Genomic DNA, 19,871 nt, shown 5'->3' on the forward strand with positions numbered 1-19,871 from the left:
GGCTCTGAAAAACGGTGGCACTGTGACCTAAAGCCCTGTCACCTTTCTTTTGGGGGATGGTTTGTCCCTCCCGGGAATATATAATACGATGGCGAAGGTTGCTCGTTGGCATTGGTTTCATCACTTTTGATTATTTTCGGGGGCTTTTCCTATGGAGTTTTGGTCTGCCTGCTGCCACCGTCGGAACATTGGCTTCGGCTCGTTGTACGATGGATTGGTTGGTCGAGGGTGGGCAAATTTGGACAGCTCCTGGGGACGGTTGGATAGGTGGTTTTTCTTTCTAGACTCTCTTTCCTCTAACCTGATAAGCCCGCTGCTCGTTTGCAAACGAGTAAAAAGGGGAGAAAAACGGTAAAAAACTAAATTTGTCGACGCACAACCCTACGTTTTTCTGGTAACACGATTGTGCCTTTAGGGCACGGGAGAGCGAAGTATGTATGTTTGGATGGAATTTAGTCGGCAAGGCAACCAACCGGTCGTTTGCTGCTGCGTTGTTTTTTTTTTAGCACTACAATATTTTGTGTAAGCGGTTTACGATAGTTTCTAGGCTGTTTCACTGTGCCCCCCCCTCGGAGCGGTTGGTTCTCTGGTCGGATGGCTAATTTTATGCTGGGACGTTTGGTAGTTTTTCTTTTCTCGGCTGTCGAATGGGTCTTTGTAGAGAAAGAATAATTTTTGCGCGTCTGAAATTGTTGATTTTTTGAGGGTCACGTGCGGGTTGCGTGTTGAGCGAGGGACTAGACCAAATTGGACGGACGCTTTTTTGAGTGACCACTTGATGGTGGTAAGATTTTCTATTGTGAATAGTTGGAGGTTTTGGTCAGTGATTTAAAGGTATAGTTTTTCTTGCATACGGGTCTTTGATGACTTAAAGCTAAAAACTGGTATCTATTAAGTTTCATAGAGATCGTTCAGAAATAAAACTAAGCCAGATAATCTGAAGCAATCCACATGCTGGTTTGACTAGTTCTTGCTACGGTCAAGTAACCATAAAGCCAGTTTTGACAGGCCAATTTCTCTCGAGGTGGAAGAGCCAAAGACAAATAATTTTGACAGAATAGGCTCAAAACGCAATTTCTGTCAATCTAATATTATTTCTGGCGGACAAGTCAAAGCCTTGTCTGTACTTGGGATTATCAGGTTGGCACCTCATGACATGACCAGCCCACCAGATCCCTCCTTCCTTGGTACTACAGTCTCGAAAGATCTCGGCCTGCCATTCCTGGCTTCTGAGTGACTTTATTTTACTCGTAGAAAGGTAGTCGCAAGCCCTGCGTACGGGAAGGTTATCTGGATGGGATCTGAACCCAGGACCTGTCGTGTGAAGCCCGACGTCGCTATCGCCATTCCCGATAAAAAGTCTTTCTGGACACCTTTCTCTCGACTGCGTGCACATCTCATCGGTGTCAATTTTGTATTGTTATTGTTAGCACATTAACTTGTTAAGCTTATCTTGCCGGATAACTTGTAAATAAAATTATGAGTTTGTAGTAAAATGTAATAAAATGAGTACTAAAATGAGTTTAATAAAATTTGGAATTGAAGTTTTTAAAGATTGATCTCTGCATATATTAACTAACTGAAGGCAAACAAAACTATCTTGTGATGGCTGTAGCTACTATACACAGTAAGCTTTTCAACGGTTATAGCTTAATCCAGCTAATGTAAATGGTCGAATCTTGTAACAATCAACGCATAAAAAATCTATTATACTGCTACTACTTGAAGTACGAAAGTGTCCTTTTATAGTGACATATTTAACTAATCTTCAGACATATCTTAAAAGCGTGCTATAGTTTTGATTTTACTAGCGCCAATTCTCGCGACACGCTATAGTTCTCGATCGATCTGCTTCTTACCCGATTGCCCGATTGAGCCTACGTTCCTTGTGCGTGCGTGCGTGCTTGTGTACGTTGAAGAGTTACGACAAGCTTGCAGGTTTTATGAACCAAAATGCTTCATAAAATAAAAAACGAATTGGTTTTGATGTATGTGTGTGTGCTTTGTTTTTTCCACCATTTTCCTTACCAAGGTCACCCGGTGAGGTGACTGTACTTTAAAGATAACCACTTACATCGTCTGAAGCCTGGCAGAGACGGTTGCGACACAGAAGCCGCGACGACTTTTTGAAGCTCACGGATTACCAATGTCCCGAAAAAACGGGGGCCATAAAGTTAATGTGAAATGATTACTAGAAATGGAGCGATCGCGCTCCAGCCTCACGAATGGTTGTGTGTTTCCTTTTCGAATACGGTGCTACTGATGTGCTTTATCGTTCTGATATTAGTTCACTGGCGCTGGGTTGATTGGTATTTTAGTTTCCTTTTCGGTATAAAATGTATGTGGAGCTCATTGTGTGTGCGTGTATGAGCTCTAGCAGCCAAACACGACATCAAAAAAACCTCAGAAGCTCTGGAAACTCTGGACGACGATGCGATTCTTGAGTCTCCGAATTTTGTCCCCCACCTCGAACACGGTGGCCGGTTTTATGTTACGCCATTTCCCCGGATCACTGACCATCATCCCATATATCGTAATGGGTGGCTCTGGTTTAATGGGCGGTTTTTCCCTGCCCACCAGTCAAATTGGTTCCTTTCATCGTGTGTCGTCTTGCACGCTTATCGGCACCTCTACCCAGAAGAGCGCGATGTGTATATTTGTTCGTCCAAAATTGCCCTTAAAAATGATGGCGCATCGATCCCGAAAACTCGTTAGCCGTGTCCTGTGTATGTGCTTTTTCCATTTTTTTTTTTGCAATCTTCTGAAGGTATTGTTGTCTCGTCCGGCCACCCGACGACCGGCACAACACAATGGAACCGTATACTTAACGCAACGGGTGGAAAATGGTTGATTTTTCCTCCCGCTCTACGGTGTTATTTGTACGGTCAACAATCCTTTGGCCGGGTCGGACCGAATTTTCACTTCATCCATCAAACACACACTGCCAGCAGCGTGTTACGAAGGGGCGATACACAATACGTAGCACATAGAAATATTATGTTTTCGAAGTTTGGGAAGCTTTGAAGAAAGCAAAAAAAGGGACTTGTCCAAATAGAGCACATCCCAAACGGTGGAGACCCCCGCCCCGGGGTGGTGGACTCTGCCTTCCGCCAGCAAAGGGTGGTGGTATGTGTTGTTAACTGGATTAGCTGTCCAATCGATAAAGAAACGAGCTTTGCTTCAACGATAACACGCTCCCTGTGGAAGCATGAAAGTCGATAGCCTTAGGCAGAAGAGACTCTGTATGATGCAACATTAGTCGGTGCACCGAAGGCCATTTTGTACGGTTGAATCCTGATACCTGTTAACGGGTTCCATGGTTCCGCTGTGGATTCGGAGCACGGGTGAGCAAAAATTGCTTGCAGCAAGTCCTAAACCTCCGGCCGCCGTTCCACATCCACCTGATCCTTGGCAGTGCCGATGTGCCACAGGATGCATCCGCTGTCTTGCTTTTCTCTTTTGCATTCCACCATATTACATCGGAGGCAAAACAAAGGAAAATGCTCGCGTCATGGGAATGCAGCCCGGGCCCGGGGAGATCTTCAGTTTTTTCGCTGGAATAATGCAGCGCATAATGTTTATGTCCTTCCGTCCGAGATTACGCGCGCGAAACGTTCGGTCTTCGGTTGCACACCGATAAGCATCCGGATAAAGAAGCGATTTTAGTTAGGAAAGCACTTTGCCGCGTACGCTACGCCTTGGGTGGCAGCAGCCTTCCTTGCACTAGATGAAATGGAAACGTGCACACCTCCTTTTGCTCGCGATCACGCCACCCAGCCATTGTTGAGCACGTTCCTGTGCGCCGGAAGAATGAGGAACTATTTAGGGCACGCGTGTGTGTCGGGGTGCCTTGGGCGCTTATATCTTATTTCCGTTTTTGCTTCCGTGCTCCCCATGCTCGGAGATATTATGAGGGACTTTACGATGTTGCGTTGCCATTTGTTTGCCTTACGATGGCTGTGTATGCCACAGAACCAAACTGCTCAATAGCGATGTTTTCTGCTTGCTTAAGTAATCCGATGTTGATGTTTGTGCTTATCGGATTCCACATTCCGTGGGGCGATAGGTAGTAATTGTTGAAGACTGATAATTGGGAGGGAGAAACAGGTTGCCTAAATGTGGGTCGACGATGAGTGATGCGTTTTGATTGATTGATTCGCTGCTCTATATTTGAATACTGGACACTTTCCTTATCTTACAGTTGATAGCATATTCCGTGATGAATCAGGTTTTGGGCGATGAAGAAATTCTTTACCAAAAAACGTCAAACGGGGAAGTTGAAGTACAGGAGTAATTGAATCGCTTACTGCTTCGAAGTACTGACGCAAATCACGTTCCTTGAAGATGGGTTTAGTGTTTAACTTAGCTAGAACTCATATTTAAATTTGATGTGATTATGTGAATCCCATCTCGGGCAGAATTATGAATTAGTAATCATCCACTTCATCCATTTACACTATCATTTTCGGTGGAATTGTGTTACCTTCCGATCCTTCTGGGCGGAACCGTTCCTCGATTCCCAGTATCAGAATTTAACTGAAGCTTCGCCTGTGTCCTTTCACCTGAAGTTGGGATGCCCCTTTCGCTCGGCATCCACGGAGCGTTCTTTAAGCGCGTCGGGTGCTCTCGTGTCAAGCACTTTGTGAACGCTAACGACACGGCCATTAGAGGTTAATTCACGGTTGCGTCAACGTGAGCGATTGCACTGACTGAATTCCAGCTTCCGTTCTTAACCTGCCGGTAACCGTGATGCAGCAGTCAACCCCCTCCACACACCCCCTCCCCCCACCAGTTTATAGCAGGACTATCCCGATGCTAATTTACTTCAGCCCCTCGGGGAAAAAAGTGGCCATCGCCCCGTTTTTAAAAAGGGGTTAGTTTGACACGGTTGCAACCGTTTTGGCGAGTGCGGTTGTGTGCTCGCTAGCTTTTTTGTTTGAAGAGCTAGTCACACCCTTCACAGGAAGTGATGAATATTAATAAACCTCACTCACCGTGTCCTCGAGTGCAGCAAGTTTCCCATTGCTGCAGTTAGTTGTGTGGCTAGTTCCGTCCGATCTTCTGGGTGGTGCGCGTTTTTTTTTTCGTTCGTTCGTTACCTTGCCACCATTTTGCTGCTTGTTTCTCTAATGCAATAGAGTCGTGTTAAAGAGAGTGCGCGAAAACAGCGAAAAAAGCTTTCAGGTGAAACATCACCATCATCACGGTGATGATGATCCGTTTTGCTGCTGGTGGTAGCTTCCACGATGAAAGGTGGTCAATTTACTGACGAGATGGAAGACTATTTATTTAGGAGCTGTTTTTTTTTGTGTGTGTGAGTCTGTCTATTCCACGCTTTGTGCTGTGAGTACACTACCTTCCTGGAGCAGCAGCAGCAGCGGACACAGCATACCGTCACCCGTCGTTGGTGTGAGTTTGGGTTGGAAGAGTTTGACATGATGCCATAGGCAATCCGATTTTCCCAGTGGCGGTTCCCTGCCTCGGCCGTGAGCAGGGAAAAGAAAACCGTATCCGACACTAATTGACCGTTTGACTGGGGACTGGTGATGTGCCTGCTGCTGCCTTCTGCCCCGCGACTAGTGACGAAGGCCTGTCTTTGGGAATCGAAACCGTTGGAAGTGGAATATTTTGTGTGTGTTCTGTACTGAAACGGAGCCCTTTTCCAGTGGGATATGCAGGTGTTAGCGACGTACTTGATTATGGTGTCGCGCGTTGCCACATTTGCACATTACCTGTGAAATAGAGCGACAAAGAAACGGACGACTGTGTGCTTGGTGCAATTGTGGTCGGCCATTTGCTGGCTAGACAACGTGGTTAAATTTGGGGAGTATAATAGCATAGGAATGAATTGAAATTAATACGTGCTTGAGTGCATTTGTTTCACGCGAGTTGTAATACGCTTTCGAAACGACGGTACGGTACGGGATGAGCTTATCTTGTCATTGGCGTGCTTTTCACGTTGCTTGTTGAATACTTGGAAACTGTGGACAAAGGGTGTTTTGCTGTTGGTGAACAAATATTATCATTGCATTTGCATACTTTTGCGATTAGGTTGTTAGTTTTAATAGTAATGTTTAAATTCTATTTTGTGATTCATGTTTTTTGTCATAGCCAATAGACCATAATAAAAACTCAAGCCAAGTTGTTTAGCATACTTGTTATCGGTGTATGGCCGATTTTTATTCTAGATTAAATCCAATATAAAGATTTGGACATTGTCAAAATAACCTTTCGTTCCATGTTGTCTTAAAGTCTTGATGTATAATAGGTAATTCTTTCTTATTGCTGTCAAATATTTTTTGTAAAGTTTGTTGCCAGTTCTACCAGCAATTAGTCCGCTTAATATTGATGGTCTGTCTATCTGATCTTGTTAGTTAATCTCAATAGTATACTTAATAGGTGTCAAGAAATTAGATAGGCTTAAGTCAAGGCTACTATGGCCACTTTTTTCCTCTTCCAGTGAATGACCTTGTCCAGTGAACAGTGTCCATGAGGAGCAGCCTGAGGCGTTGGACAGTGTCCAGCAATGTCTTGATTGTTGCTAGATGATCTCGGAAATTCTGAATGTGATATATCTTGTCAAAATTATTATCGATGTTGTCAACTGTATCATGAAGAGTTCCCCAATTTAGCTCGTTCGGTTGGAGAATGTCTGGAATCTCTAACAAATGCAGGGGAGAATCATAGTATAAGCAAACTAAGTAGAGGCCTCGAGTTTTCAAGGGTATATCTGTTTATATCGACACTCTTCCTTTTAACTGATTGTGTGGTCCTGGAAGCCTTGATCATTTTGAGGGATCAAGCTGACTCTGGGCTAGTCAGCTTCATCTTTTATTCAGCTTAAGGCCTCCAAGGGACTCGATCTGCCTCTGGACAGATATCGGCTAAAGGTTCCAGATTTATAGCATAAGTCATCTCAGACCGTCGAAACAGATAAACCGATTTCATATGGGCGCTTTGTGAGACTGTTTGCTTGTTGTGTATATCTCGTGAAATGCTGTACAAGAACTGAAAGCAAAGCGTCAATATTATTAATTAACTGACCAAAAGATGCAAACCGATCGTTTATTTTAAACAAATTTGTGATATGCATAAAACCACCCTTTTTGCTTGCTTCCCAAACAGTATCGCATAAAATAATCAAAATGTGTCTCTTTCCAATCCTCGAAACAAAACGATCCATTGGAATGTTTTTCCCTTTCAAAGTACCTCTCGCGTGTTTGCTCGGAATCTGATTTGCGCGCGTACAACGATGACAAGACAAACGATCCAGTCAAATCATGATCCCACGCCAAACAAGCGTTGCATTTTATTCCGTTTTTGTGTGTGTGTGTGTTGTACTTTTAAAAATTGTTGGCTGAATGCGGGCTATGAAGCTGTATGACCGCATGCAAGGAATGTACGACTGTGGTGTTGATTGATGATGATGGCTATGGAGCTCGTTTGCCTTGCGTGGAGGTCATCAAACCTCAGGGTGGGGTTGTCGATTCTGTCGATGTTTAGCAAATATTGCTCTTGCAATATTAGTCTCGCGAAGTAGAAGGGAGTCTTGTGTTTTTAGCCGAAACACGAGAAACACCTCCTTCTCGAAGGCCATTCTAATTACTCACCTCAGTAGTAGCCGCGATGACTTTACCCACATTCTTATCAGGTGGGTTTCGTTTGGTTTATGGAGTAGCTACCCGCATGAGTGTGTGTGCATGTGCGTGTCCCAGTAAGATAGGCCTGCATTTTATGCGTAGGAGCCGTTTTTAACGGTGGGTTGATTTAGGTTATTATAATACCATTAGCCCGGCAGGCGCTCGAGCTTCAGTAGGCTCGAGCTTTTAGATGGGTTGTCTCGAGCAAACAAAAGTGAACTCGACGAGTGGTTTTGTGCGAGGGTGTGGATGTGTTTTGGGCCAAGTAAGTTCGTTTGGGACCTTTTTTTCTTTTCTTACCCTGCAAAGTTAGAGGAAAAAAAAGTAGGGCTTTCTTCCCACCCGAAAGCTGGTAAGTTGAAGAACCACTCCATAAGCGCAAGGAAAAAGTCAACTTACCTGAAGGTGAAATCGAAGCCTTCGCCACCATCAACCCCATCATCATCGTTACTGTGGTTCACCCACGTGATGCCATGGACGAACATCATTACCATTGTTCACGATCGTTTCGTCTCGCGAGTTATTTCCCAAATCGAACGGCGGGAAACACCTAATAGAATCCGTTCGCGTACGTTTTTCCAGCTCACCTGCAGGATCGCTGACACAGCGGAAGGCTTGGGAAGGTTGGTGTTTTTTTTTCGTCTTCTGTTGGTAATCTTCCCATCTATGCTGCTTTCAAACGCCCACGTCGCGCATCAAACTGACAACCATCGATCCCACAAAACGCTCCATTCCAAGCCGAGCGCGGGACACCAGAGAGAGAGAGAGAGAGAGCCGGCCTAATGCTTGCCACAGTCCCGCCGAACGGTTGCATGAGAGCTCGGTGGCCCGTGGTTGCATTTGTGACGTGATTTTTATTCAAAAGGCACACACACACACCTCCCTGGACGCCTCACTATAGGGAAGCTGGAACGGTTCTGGAAGGAGGAAAAATCGCGTCGAACGAAATCAGCATTAAATTGGGTGGTGGAACGAAAAATCGATGAGCGCATAATATGCTTATGTCGGTGCTGCTCTCGATGCTGATACGTTATAGTGAGATGGATCGCTCGGAAGAGGAGATGTAAAAAAAAATCAACTGCTTCATACTACCAGTCATGTACCAGTAGTGTTGCAGGTGTAGATGAGATCGATGAATACGTTAAGTTGTGCAAGGGTTTGTGATTCCATACGGAGGTTGACGATATGGCCGAGGAATCTACTCGTTTCAAAACGGGTTAACAGGGTTGAGCAACGAGAACGTTCTACCAACGACATCAAGGACGACGACGTCGAGGATGATGATGATGACGATGATATGACATCCAATCACACGCCAATCGAGCTTTTCCCGAAAATCCTCCAAAGTGATCGTCCATGGTTCACCGTTTTTTTCTGCCATGTTATGCTCCTAACAAACGAGGAAAAAGTGTGCGCTCATGTTTTTTACTCATATCGATTTGCTAGATGGAGAAGGAAAATCTTCCCCGCACAAATCTTCTACAGGTGCGTGACTTTATGGTTGCATCGGGAAGAACTTGCACACTTTTTCTTCTGCCCAGGTTTTCCATTTCTTTGTCGCAGTGATTTGTGTTTGTGTGAAAAAACGAACGGAACGTCGAAATGGAATTCAAAGCTAAATCCCTTGGGCAAACAGAGAGAATGTATGTGTGTGTGTCTCGTCTAGAGTCTTGGGTGACTTTTTTCTCTGTGGGTTGCCTTTCCTAATGTGTAGCAGATTCTTCGTTCGTCGTCGGTGCGGTTTTCACATGAGGATTTGGCGGGCGGAATGGTGGGAAATGCAAACAATAGCTATCCAAATAAGTGATACAAAACGCGAAACGGTGACCCAAGCGTATCGTCGCGTGAAATTGTCGCTAATTAAGTGCTGATTAGCGAGCAATTACTACCGAAAACAGAAATCCGCGATGTGTGAAGAAGTGTTTTGTTTTGGGTTTTTTTTGCTGGGTGGTTAACGCACAAATGAGATGCAAATGAAAGCTTAGATGAGGTAGATGAATGTGTGTGATAAATCGGCTAATTATGTTCTTAAATGGATTTTATTTAAAGTAACACCGATTTAATCTATTTTTATAAGTGTTGCGCTATAACAATGCGCTGTCCGGGATATGATTTGTTAGTTAGTTGGTATGATATATAGAGACTTTGAGTCATTAGACGTCATTAGATTCTTGTTTGAGATCCATCAACAAAAAGTCCGAGATTTAGAGGCCTGATGGTAGAGCCGACAGCGATGCCGGTCTTCATACGGCAGGACTGCGCTTTAAATCCCATCCGGGCTGTTTCTCCGTAGTGAGGAGTGACTATTGAACTTGTGTGTAGCGAAGTAAGTCTAGTAAGTCATAAATAGCAGGCAGTGAATTGAAATTGGGGCGGTCCGGTGAACGAGGTGACAGCGGTGCGGGTCACACGGCCAGGGACGGGGTTCAAATCCCATCCAGACCGCCTCCCCGTCGTACGTAAGGCTGACTACTTTTCTCCGGGTGAAATTAAGTCACAGAAGTCCAGAAATGGCAGGCCGAGACTTCTCGAGGTTATAGTGCCAAGGAGGAGGAAGAAGAAGAATTAAGATACGTTTGGATCCGTTCTCAAATATTTTAGCCACGTTTGATCCGTTCAGCCGATTCTTCTTATTCTCCTTCCCGATCTTTTCATAGTTGATGGAATGTTGCACCAGTTGATAGCTGATGAAATGAGTAAGAAAACTTTTTAACTGTATTCCGATATTTGGTGTAAGGTAATTGACTTCGGAAGATCCGGTGGCCGAGGCGACAGTGGCACCGGTCTTCACACGGCATTGCCGGGGCTCAAATCCCATCCAGAAAGCCTCCCCGTACGCAGGGCTGACTACCTTCCTACGGGTAAAATCAAGTCACAGAAAGCCAGAAATGGCAGGCCGAGACCTTTCGAGGTTGTAGTGCCCAGGAAAGCGAATTGACTCAGCATGAAGAAAAAAAATGAATTTAACAGCAAAAACTAGATTAATTTCTTTCGTGACAGAGATTCAGAGTTGCCTGACTGAAAAATGTTATGTTGTCCGTATATCCGTTTTTATAGACAACTCAATGACATTTTTATAGACAAACTAATGATCGTTGCGTGAGGGAAAGTTTTTATATGTTCCATCTATTTTTATAAAAAAATACAAATAAATCAACTCTACGAAAGACACTAAAGAGAGCATGAGCGTACGTTAAGTTTGAAGCTCTCTGCGCTGCCTAATGGATAGCCAATTTGACAACCAAAATACTGATTTTTCGATTTAGAGGGCTTTTGTCAAACACTCGAGCATTATAAGCATGTTGTAAAGGCTGCATTAAATTGTATCCGCAACTTGTAATAAGTTAATTAGAAATCAGTTAATTATCCCTCCATTTTTGAGGAAAAAGATGCAACTGTATATGCTGTTCAGTTACGATAACGTTATAGTGGTGGTTTATTTTGAAAAGAGGTGGTGGTTTATTTTAAATACGTACGTTATAGTGGTGGTTTATTTTGGTTTAATATACGTTATAGTGGTGGTTTATTTTGAAAAGAGGAGGAGTAATCAATCCCTGACTGAGCTTTCGTGTTGTATCATTATTAAAAAAAAAAGTTAGTAATAAAACCCTACTATAATACGAATTTTTAATGAGCTCTTGAAACCCGTACTCAATGAAGCCATTTTGTTGGAACTCTTTACTCTATTTTAAATTGATCCATTCATAGGTATAAACCATCCAACCCCCCAAAAATTGTGTGCTAAATTCTTTTGAAAAAAAGTTTAAAAAAACCCACCTATCATCACCCTGTTGCTACAGCGCATCGTTTAACATTCACCAACGGCTGTTAAAGAGCATCTCATCCCCAGCAGAACAGTGTTTAAAGCACTTCCGTCCAAACAATATCGTTAAATAAAATACTGCCGAAAATACTCCAAATGAAGAATGTGGCGACGCCTGCAAGCAACCAACAAAAAAAAGAAGCTTTGCGTAGGAGCCTCCGGTAGCAGCAGATTTCTTTTCCGGCTATGCTGTATTACTCCAACGCGCGCACGAAGGCAACAAATGGACGACTCCGTGCTGCTCCACCGCAACTGCACCACCGTAGACAAAATAAACAAAAACGCCCGGGCCCTATAAAAGAAAACCTCAAAAACGATTTTATGATATCACGTTTCATGGAGATGGCGAGTGTGCTGGGCCCACCTTAAGAAACAAAACAAAAAAAACCGTTCAACGCCTGTCCGTCGTTCACAAGTTCAGCATTCCGAATTCCGAATGAGCTGTTAGGCGGGAACGTCGAAACGGAACGTTCTTCGGACAGCAACGGCACCCAGAGTACGGCTGTCGATCGAACGACGGCACGAGAGAAGATCATTATTACCATGACACACTCGAATATGGGCTTTATGATGGAGTCTTTATCTGTTTCGGAATGGCGCGGTAACGGAACGTGTCGCCCGCCGCCGTCTATTGAGAGCCGGCATGCTGCCCCAAACCAATAATTAACCGAAGATGCTGTGGCCCGCTCTGGATCGCGTTATACCTCGGTGTCAACTTGACACCCAGTGCGGTGTGGAGGGAGGCCGGTAGGGTGGCACAACAGTAAATCCCGGTTGTAGTCCGGTGGGGGGGAGAGATCGACCATAAACTCGTCAGAAGAAGACCTGCTCCGGCGTGTTTATGTGGCATCTTACGCGCGGGAGGATATCATCTGGCAAATGAAGCGATTGCTTGATGAAGTGTCCTTAATCATGGTCGCTGAGCACAAAATCGGCCGGTCCGGTGTTTCGTAAGCCTCCCCCCCCCCCCCACCTATCGTCGTCGTCTGGTCCTCGCAAGAAGGTGGTGACTTTGATTCGAAATAGATTAACAATCATTCAGCTTAATTTGTGTGGAGAGGTCGGTTGCGTAGCATGGGCTGAAGATGGGTTGGAGAACGCCGGTGCTAATTTAATGTAGTGGCTGGCATTTATCATAATTATCCTTTCCCCCATATGGTTGGGTGCGGCGGGCACCACCTGCGGGTTTCCGGTCCCTCGTGGGTGAAAATTATCGACCGTCTATCACGCCGTAGGCTTGACATCATTATTTGCTCTCATATGCCAGTAATCAGCTAAACAGATAACCCCCACGGTCTCGCGCCCCCATGCGCGCGGTAATGTTTCAGGTCCTTCTGTTTGCGTTCCTGTGCGAATGATTGTGCGATCCGTACGGTGGGTCTTCGTTGGTTGGTTGCTCACGAAACGATTACTGGGGAGGAAAATCGAATTCCCTACCGGTTTCAAATGCCAGAGCAGATCAGTAATTCTGCAGGACGTTTATGCTGATTGGATGGATGGGGAGTGGATTGTGCGTTGTCTCTAGAATGTCCTTTGCGTAGACATTGAAATGCTTCCCGATTTCTGATCCATTTGGACTGTTGTGAGTTGATGACTGGACTGTGATTTAGTGTAAATTATTTCATTTTTTATTGAGTCACTTGATTTTGTTGGCGTTAGTCATATAGAGAATGAGTTTGGTTGTTGGAAGTTAAAGGTCAACCAGATATTTAGCATCCTTTCTCTGCTACCTCTACCTAATAAACTCTGTAAGAGCACCTATTTTAGTAAAAATTGGACGAAGTGATGTAGTGGTACCGATATTCCACAAATCAACTGAGTTTATTTGGAAAACTTGGATTGAAGATCTTGAAAAAATAAAGATATCAAAGGATCTATATTTGATATTTATCTATTCTTTTCAACTGCAACATAGGTTAACCGTGCTATTCTAAAATTTGCATCTCAAAAATTTGCCGACCTTTTCAAGTTTTTTTTCGTTATTCCAGTGCACCGATGATTCAAAGTTTAGAAGTTGCCGATGCTTTGAGCTTTTATTAGACTGGTTTTACCTCTTATCAGTATCGATAGTTTCAAAAATAGATATTGAGGAGACGTTATTGATTCGTCCATAACTGTACCTTTTAAAACACTGTGGTATATGCTGAGCTAAGCTAGAAAATTTGAAAAATGTAAGCCGCGCTTTGTCAAACAGTCACCTAGTCACAACAGTTGAGAAGAAACAGGCAAGGTATATGAATCAACGACTCGTAGAGCAACAAAGGTCTAAGGCTGGTTGAGATTATGGATATTTTGTTTAAGAAAAGATATTATTAACGCGATTAAAAGGACACTTGCTGTTGGGTTAAAATGTACAGCAATTGAAATATCTTGCGGTGGTCCAGTCGCCGAGGCGACAGAGGTGTCGCTCTTTACCCGACAGGTAGGAACACCATCCTGTTTCAAATCCCATGCAGACCGCCTCTTCAAATGCAGGACTGACTATCCAACTATGTATGAAGGAGGTAGTGTCAAAGAAATAGTAGAAGAAGCTTTAAAAAACGATTTTTGGATCTCCTCCTCCGTTAATTATTAATAATTGTCCTACAACTGTAAGCCTTGCCATGCAAAGATTATTTCCCAATCACATTAGTAATAATAATTGCATATTCCCTTGATCCCGTTGGTAAGAGCAAAAGTTCATCATGTTTTTTGTTGTTGTTGTGCTCAGTACAACAAACCGCGCCCTCCTTAGTACCCCTCCCCCCACCCTCCCACACCTTACTCGTCTAATTGTCAACGCGCCCCAGTGCAGTATTTCACCCCTGTTCGTCAAACAACAGCAACGAAATCCATCAACGTTGATGAGATCCTTCCGTTCCCGCGTTGCGTGCGTTGTCAAGTGGTTGGTAGTGATTATTTTAAATTCTACCTCGGGCGATTATTTGCATGCCTCTTCATACACACTCATGCGCCGGGAAGTTGGTGTATCGTCATTGCCATTTGTTAACAAACACACACCCGGTAAGCAAACCTTCGGAGAAGGGCACGGTTGTATTAAAATGCTGCTTAAAATCTGCATACGCAAGAGGGACGACAAACGTTTAGCAAGAGGTGTAACGGGTTGGGAACATTCTTAAATGCACAGAAATATTCTATCCGTCCGGGTTTGCCCTTTTCAATGGTTTTCGAACCTGGTATCCAGTCCCCTTTTACAAATCAAACCTCTGCATAATGTTCGTTAAATACAACCTCAGTCGAGCAAGAGTGGGACCGAACCACTATGTCCCAATCAAATCGGCAAACATCATGTCACACGTAGAGTGTATAAAGAGGGCCGATGGTTTAAGCAAGAGAACGAGAGAAAGAGAGAGAACGAGAGAAAATGAGCTGGTAGATATGATGGCAGCAGCTGCTGCAGGGCCACCAGCGCATGCAATATGCGCTTGCAGAATGACACGCGGGATCATGGATTTGGACCATGTTTGCCTTCTACATCCTTTGCTCAAATAGCGCTCAATGATGAGTGAAGTACAAAAGTAAATCATGAAGATTGGATTTCATTTATGAGGCCATATTTATCCCTCTGCTCCACCCGCCACCACCATCACACACCACTCTCATAAAAATGCAGCACTCAACTCAAATGACAATTCTTTTTCTTCTGCCTTCCATTTTTCTCTTCATTCTTTTACACCTCTTCAACATCTCGTCCAACAGTTTGGCCCTGCGGGGAGAAGAATCTCCCACACACAGAAAAAAAACCCGCTTTCCGGTGAGAAAGCATTTCCTTACATGCACATTTCATGATGGCCTTGGGTTTGGGTTCGGTGTGCTGCTGCATGGTGCAAAATGGTACGGAAAATCGTTGTGCCATCCACACAGCACCACCGTTGGAACGTGTGGCGGGGCGGGAATATTTATTTATTTTTTGCTTCGCCGTAAAATGTCACACATTCACTACATCAACTAGCATCAAAATCCCTGCACTCGGTATCAATCTTGACGCTTCTTGACGTGTGCTCTTTCTCTTTCTCTTTCGGAGGACCGATGCTGGTGCTGGAGCTGTGTCATAAGTTTGAGGTGCAAGCAAGGGAAGATTTTACCGTCTAACGGGTGTGTGTGTGTGCTCGAGTAGGACGTGCCAGTAGACTCCCACGAGAATGGTGCAAGTCAGTGTGATAAGTCCTGAGCTTGAAGCAATCTTTACGCCTTCTCGCATGCTATTCGGTTCTTGTGTTTTGTGTACCGGTATAGAAATTGTAGACAGTAGTGATAATTCTTGTACGTCATAGGTTTACTTACATACAGTTCCAGTAGATCTCAGCGGAGGCGGTGTAGGCAACGAATGCCCAGCGAACCATGTCCTCGTGCTAGAGAAATAACTTTGCGTCCCTTTCAATTATAGTATCATGGTACAAAAAGGTGGTGAAAAAGATATAAATTTTAATCAATATAAAATAATAATCGTAAGTGTAAGACTGTAAAGGACATGGAAGAACCCGGGTTCAAATCCCATTCGGATCGTCCCCCGTAGTGAGGTTTGACTATCGAACTTCGTGGTATCATTGAGCCTAGTAAACCAGAAATGGCAGGCATGCTCTTGAGAGATCTCAAAGTTATAATTCCAATAAAAAAAAAATTTATGTAACTAGTTTCTTTGGTTCAATTCAACAAGATTCAGTTTCAGTTTATTCGGTTTAGATAAAAAATATCTCTTTTCTCGTCTCTTTCTGCTGCTTCTTTGGCATTAAATCTTCTGACATTTTGTCTTTTTTTTGTTTGTGTTTTTGTGTGTGTGTTTTTGATAAGTGTCTGACATTTTTGGGATCCTACGCTAGGCTTAAAGTACATGTATCTGAATGGTCTGTCCTTTTTTTTGGAAAATATTGGGGCGGCCAGGTAGTGGAGGCGAAAACCGGGGTTCAAATCCCATCCGTACCGTTCCCCCGTAGTGCGGACTGACTATCCCACAACATTTTTAAGTCTAGTTTGCCAGAGATGTCAGTCATGACCTGATGAGGACGCTAGGCTAAAGAAGAAGAAAATTGGCCTGGGCGAGACTATATTGAACACTATTTCACAATACTTCACCGTAGTTTTTCTTTGTCAATGCGAATTGTTTAATCAACCAGAGGATAGCAAATGGTGCTAATTGTTCATCAATGATTGATCAACAGGGTTCTGATAGAGTTGTGTAAATAAAGTATTAGTAAGTGTTTAAAGAAGGTGCGGAATTATATTATCAACATTCATGAAGTTCATCTGGATTGAAGTATCTAAATATTGAGAAGAGTCAACATAATCAAGTAAAACTGCTACAAACCATGATTTCTTTCATCATTTCTCCTCTTGAATAATACAACATTGCATGTCGGTTCATATTTATCCAGATTTCGAGGAATTTTCATGTTTAAAGTGTCCACTTCTACTGTCCTTCATCCCATGCCTTGCTCCAACACGCGATTCGTGTGTTGTGTGTGCCAGTTTCGGCTGTTAGTACACGTTACTTTATTTTAAGACCACAATCATCATCACAACGTTCTACTTTATATCCTTGCGCTGATTTAGTGTCCTTGTTTCGGTGTAACGTTCTTAAGAGATTGTATTTTTTTGCTCTTCTGTTTGCCGTTACAAAACCGCGCTCCATCCAAAACTAGATCGTCGTCCTTTTTATGTGTGTCAAAATAGTTTTTTATGCGCCCTTTTTTTTACAGATTGGTGTTTTTCTTTCTTTGTTTCCTTTTTTCATTGTATTCTGTGAGTGGTTAGTGTTCCCATTCATGCAGCAGTTGTGGTATAGAGCATACTTAAAGCTGCTGACCATGTGTTTCTCGTGACGATTGCTTGCTGGTTTATAGCGCTCTTTTAGTTGAAGCTTGTGTCCGCACGGTGGTGGTAGCGACAGTTGTGCGATGAAAATGAGGAACCTGTTGTTTTAAAGTGTCTCTCTTGACGAGAAGGGATCCAGATCTGATGCTACAAGGCTAGGGCGCTAACAGGTTTGTTAAAGCTTCTCACATTTCACAGCGGTAGCGTCGGTCGCTCGGTAAAGCTTTGAATCCCTGTGTGCTGGGGCTTACGTTACTTCTTTTAATCTTTCTTTTTCTCGTCTCACTTCGTTCGCACGAAATGCGGGACGTACTCAAACACTAATTTGTCGTATCATATTCTAATTATGGTGGGTGCAGGTTACACGCTGGATTGAGATGTAAACCCGCATACGGATGTGAATGCTCCGTTTCTGAGCGGGGAGAGAGAGACAGTATTGGACGACCAGCCGGGATTATGAATGTAGGTTATTTTAAACGGATTAATTTTAAACAGACGGAAGTGTTCACCGCGTACCTGGGAGTTTGGACATTAATCTTTCCAGCAGTACGCTGTACGATGCACGCTAGATACATTCCATATGTGAACCTTTTTGCTGGGAAAATCATGGTAAATTGGTATATTTAGTCGAGTTCCAGCTTACGGAAGCTTCCGACAGCTCCACCCTCGATGTCATCCAGCAGAGCGTGCCGCGAGTACGGTTCATTGTGGTCAAGATCGATATCCATCTCGTCCAGCAGCAGCATCCGCTCACGGTAACGCTCGCACCGTTCCCGGAACGCACGAATGTGCTCGCTTTTCGGTTCCTTGCCACCGTGTTCCTTCGGCAGCAAGCTTCGATCGAACTTTTCCGCCAGTTCGTCATAGTCGCGGAACAACTAAAAATAAATCATATATTTTTAGGTCTAATATTCACCGGACCTGACACCAAACGCCAGCTACTTACACTGCAACGATTGCGAATCTTCTCGTTGAGGAATCCCAACAATCCGTTTACGATCCACAGCGCTCCGGACGGTACGTTAACGGCGTGGATAGCCTTACAGCGGATTGGAATAGCGTTGTTCACGTACTGTGCTACCTGCCGCAATACACTCAACGACACTATACTGTGATGTGCGAGCTGTATGTGCTGCAGATCGAAGATCACTATTATCCCGGCACACTGAAACAGTGGATCGTCACCGAACGCCTCAACCAGCAGCGCATGCATCCGATTGCTATGATCGACGGTGTACCGCTTCGGATCGATCAGTCCCCAATCGCACAATGTCACTAGACATCCGTCCGGATCGCGTTCCTTCAGAGTGTACAGGAATCCGATATCGGTGAGATCCGCCAGTTCTGGATCGCGAATGTCTAAGCGCTGGAACCAGGTTGGATGCAGTATGCGGGCCGCTAAATATCGCTCAAGCACTTGCGAAGCCGCCAGGAAGGAGTGCTTTCTGGCACGCAAGAAGCGCAACAGAAAGCGGGCGTCCGTACGACACTGACGGATGTGGGGATGTTTTGCAATCCAATCACGCAACTGAGCCAGGTTTTGTTCCACCGTCGAACGATCCACCTCGCGGATTACTTCCAACGTTTTGTTGATAGACTCTGGACCCTGCGGATGCTCGTACTCGTCATCGTAGCTTTCTGGGACCTTTTCCAGGCAGGGCAAAGGCAACGGATTGGGTGACATTCCGAAAATAAACACTGACACTGAGAGAACTATCCGTTTCACTGGCACGGCGGAGTAGCACTAAGACCAGATCGTCATGAAACGGCTGGTTTAATAAGGTTTTGGGGCTCTGCTCGTATGTTAAGATGACAAAGAAGAACTAGTCCGTTGAATTACGAGCGAAAAAAGTGTATTTAAAGCCAATGGTAATGGTCTTGTCTTGACGCGTTAAGAGAAGGTTACTTCTATATCTCTTGGCTCATTTTTCGTTTGGTTAAAGCGTTTTGATAGATAGCAGTTTTTTGGGGTCGCTTTCTGCATGTAAAACGATTAAAAGCTCTCGTGATGTACAAAAACTTATACTGACGTAATCCGAGGTAGGAAAGTACAGCTTCTTGCCTATGATACGCAAGGACTTTCCTTGGGCGAGTATGACGTATGCAGGCGGTAGCTTCGAGACAACTGTTGTCATGGAGCTGTTTAGTGCAATGGTTAGGTACGTCACCAAGGTAGCTCTTAATGTTTGAAATGAACTTGAACTTGAGCGCTTTTTTGTAGCCAAATGTGGCCGAGCAGATCGTACCTGTAACATTGTGACTCGTCTAAATTTATCCTTCCATTAGGGTTGCTGTAGCAATCGGCTTTCTGCTGGCTGTGATAGTGAAATCAAATGAAAGCAGCAAGCGGAGTCAATTTGTCGTTCTCCATTTTCTTTGTTTTCAACATAATGCTTGGAAATGTATTCCAAGCGCCGTATACATAAACATTCGTCTAGACAGATAATTGAGTTTTTATCCATGGAAACCGAAGTCCCAACAAGAATTTGAACTATCTGTGCTCATCTCTTTCCGGGATGGAAAAGCGTCTTGGTGATTGTCTAGTTAAATTTAATATCTTGTTACAATTTCATTCTCGCTACAGCAGTTAGTCATTA

General features: G+C 44.0%; 2 protein-coding genes across 2 annotated transcripts in view; one reads left to right on the plus strand and one right to left on the minus strand.

Annotated features, from left to right (window-relative positions):
* LOC118509501 (bifunctional heparan sulfate N-deacetylase/N-sulfotransferase) overlaps positions 1–19,871 on the plus strand; it is a 179,340-nt gene that overhangs the window by 13,776 nt on the left and 145,693 nt on the right. The gene's annotated exons all lie outside the window — the stretch shown is intronic.
* Positions 16,825–19,082, minus strand: LOC118509503 (alpha-tocopherol transfer protein-like). Its single transcript, XM_036050161.1, has 2 exons — positions 18,221–19,082; positions 16,825–18,152 (listed from the first exon to the last, which is right to left on the minus strand). The coding sequence occupies exons 1-2, from the start codon at positions 18,956–18,958 to the stop codon at positions 17,898–17,900; spliced, it is 993 nt and encodes a 330-aa protein (XP_035906054.1). The 5' UTR covers positions 18,959–19,082; the 3' UTR covers positions 16,825–17,897.

The sequence above is a fragment of the Anopheles stephensi genome, chromosome 3 (genome assembly GCF_013141755.1).
Source record: "Anopheles stephensi strain Indian chromosome 3, UCI_ANSTEP_V1.0, whole genome shotgun sequence".
Lineage (NCBI taxonomy): Eukaryota > Metazoa > Arthropoda > Insecta > Diptera > Culicidae > Anopheles > Anopheles stephensi.

Coding starts and splice junctions, on each gene's coding strand:
- LOC118509503 (XM_036050161.1), bottom strand. CDS start 18,958: ATGTCACCCAATCCGTTGCCTTTGCCCTGCCTGGAAAAGGTCCCAGAA. Junction 18,153..18,220: donor AGATTCGCAATCGTTGCAGT/GTAAGTAGCTGG, acceptor ATTTATTTTTAG/TTGTTCCGCGACTATGACGA.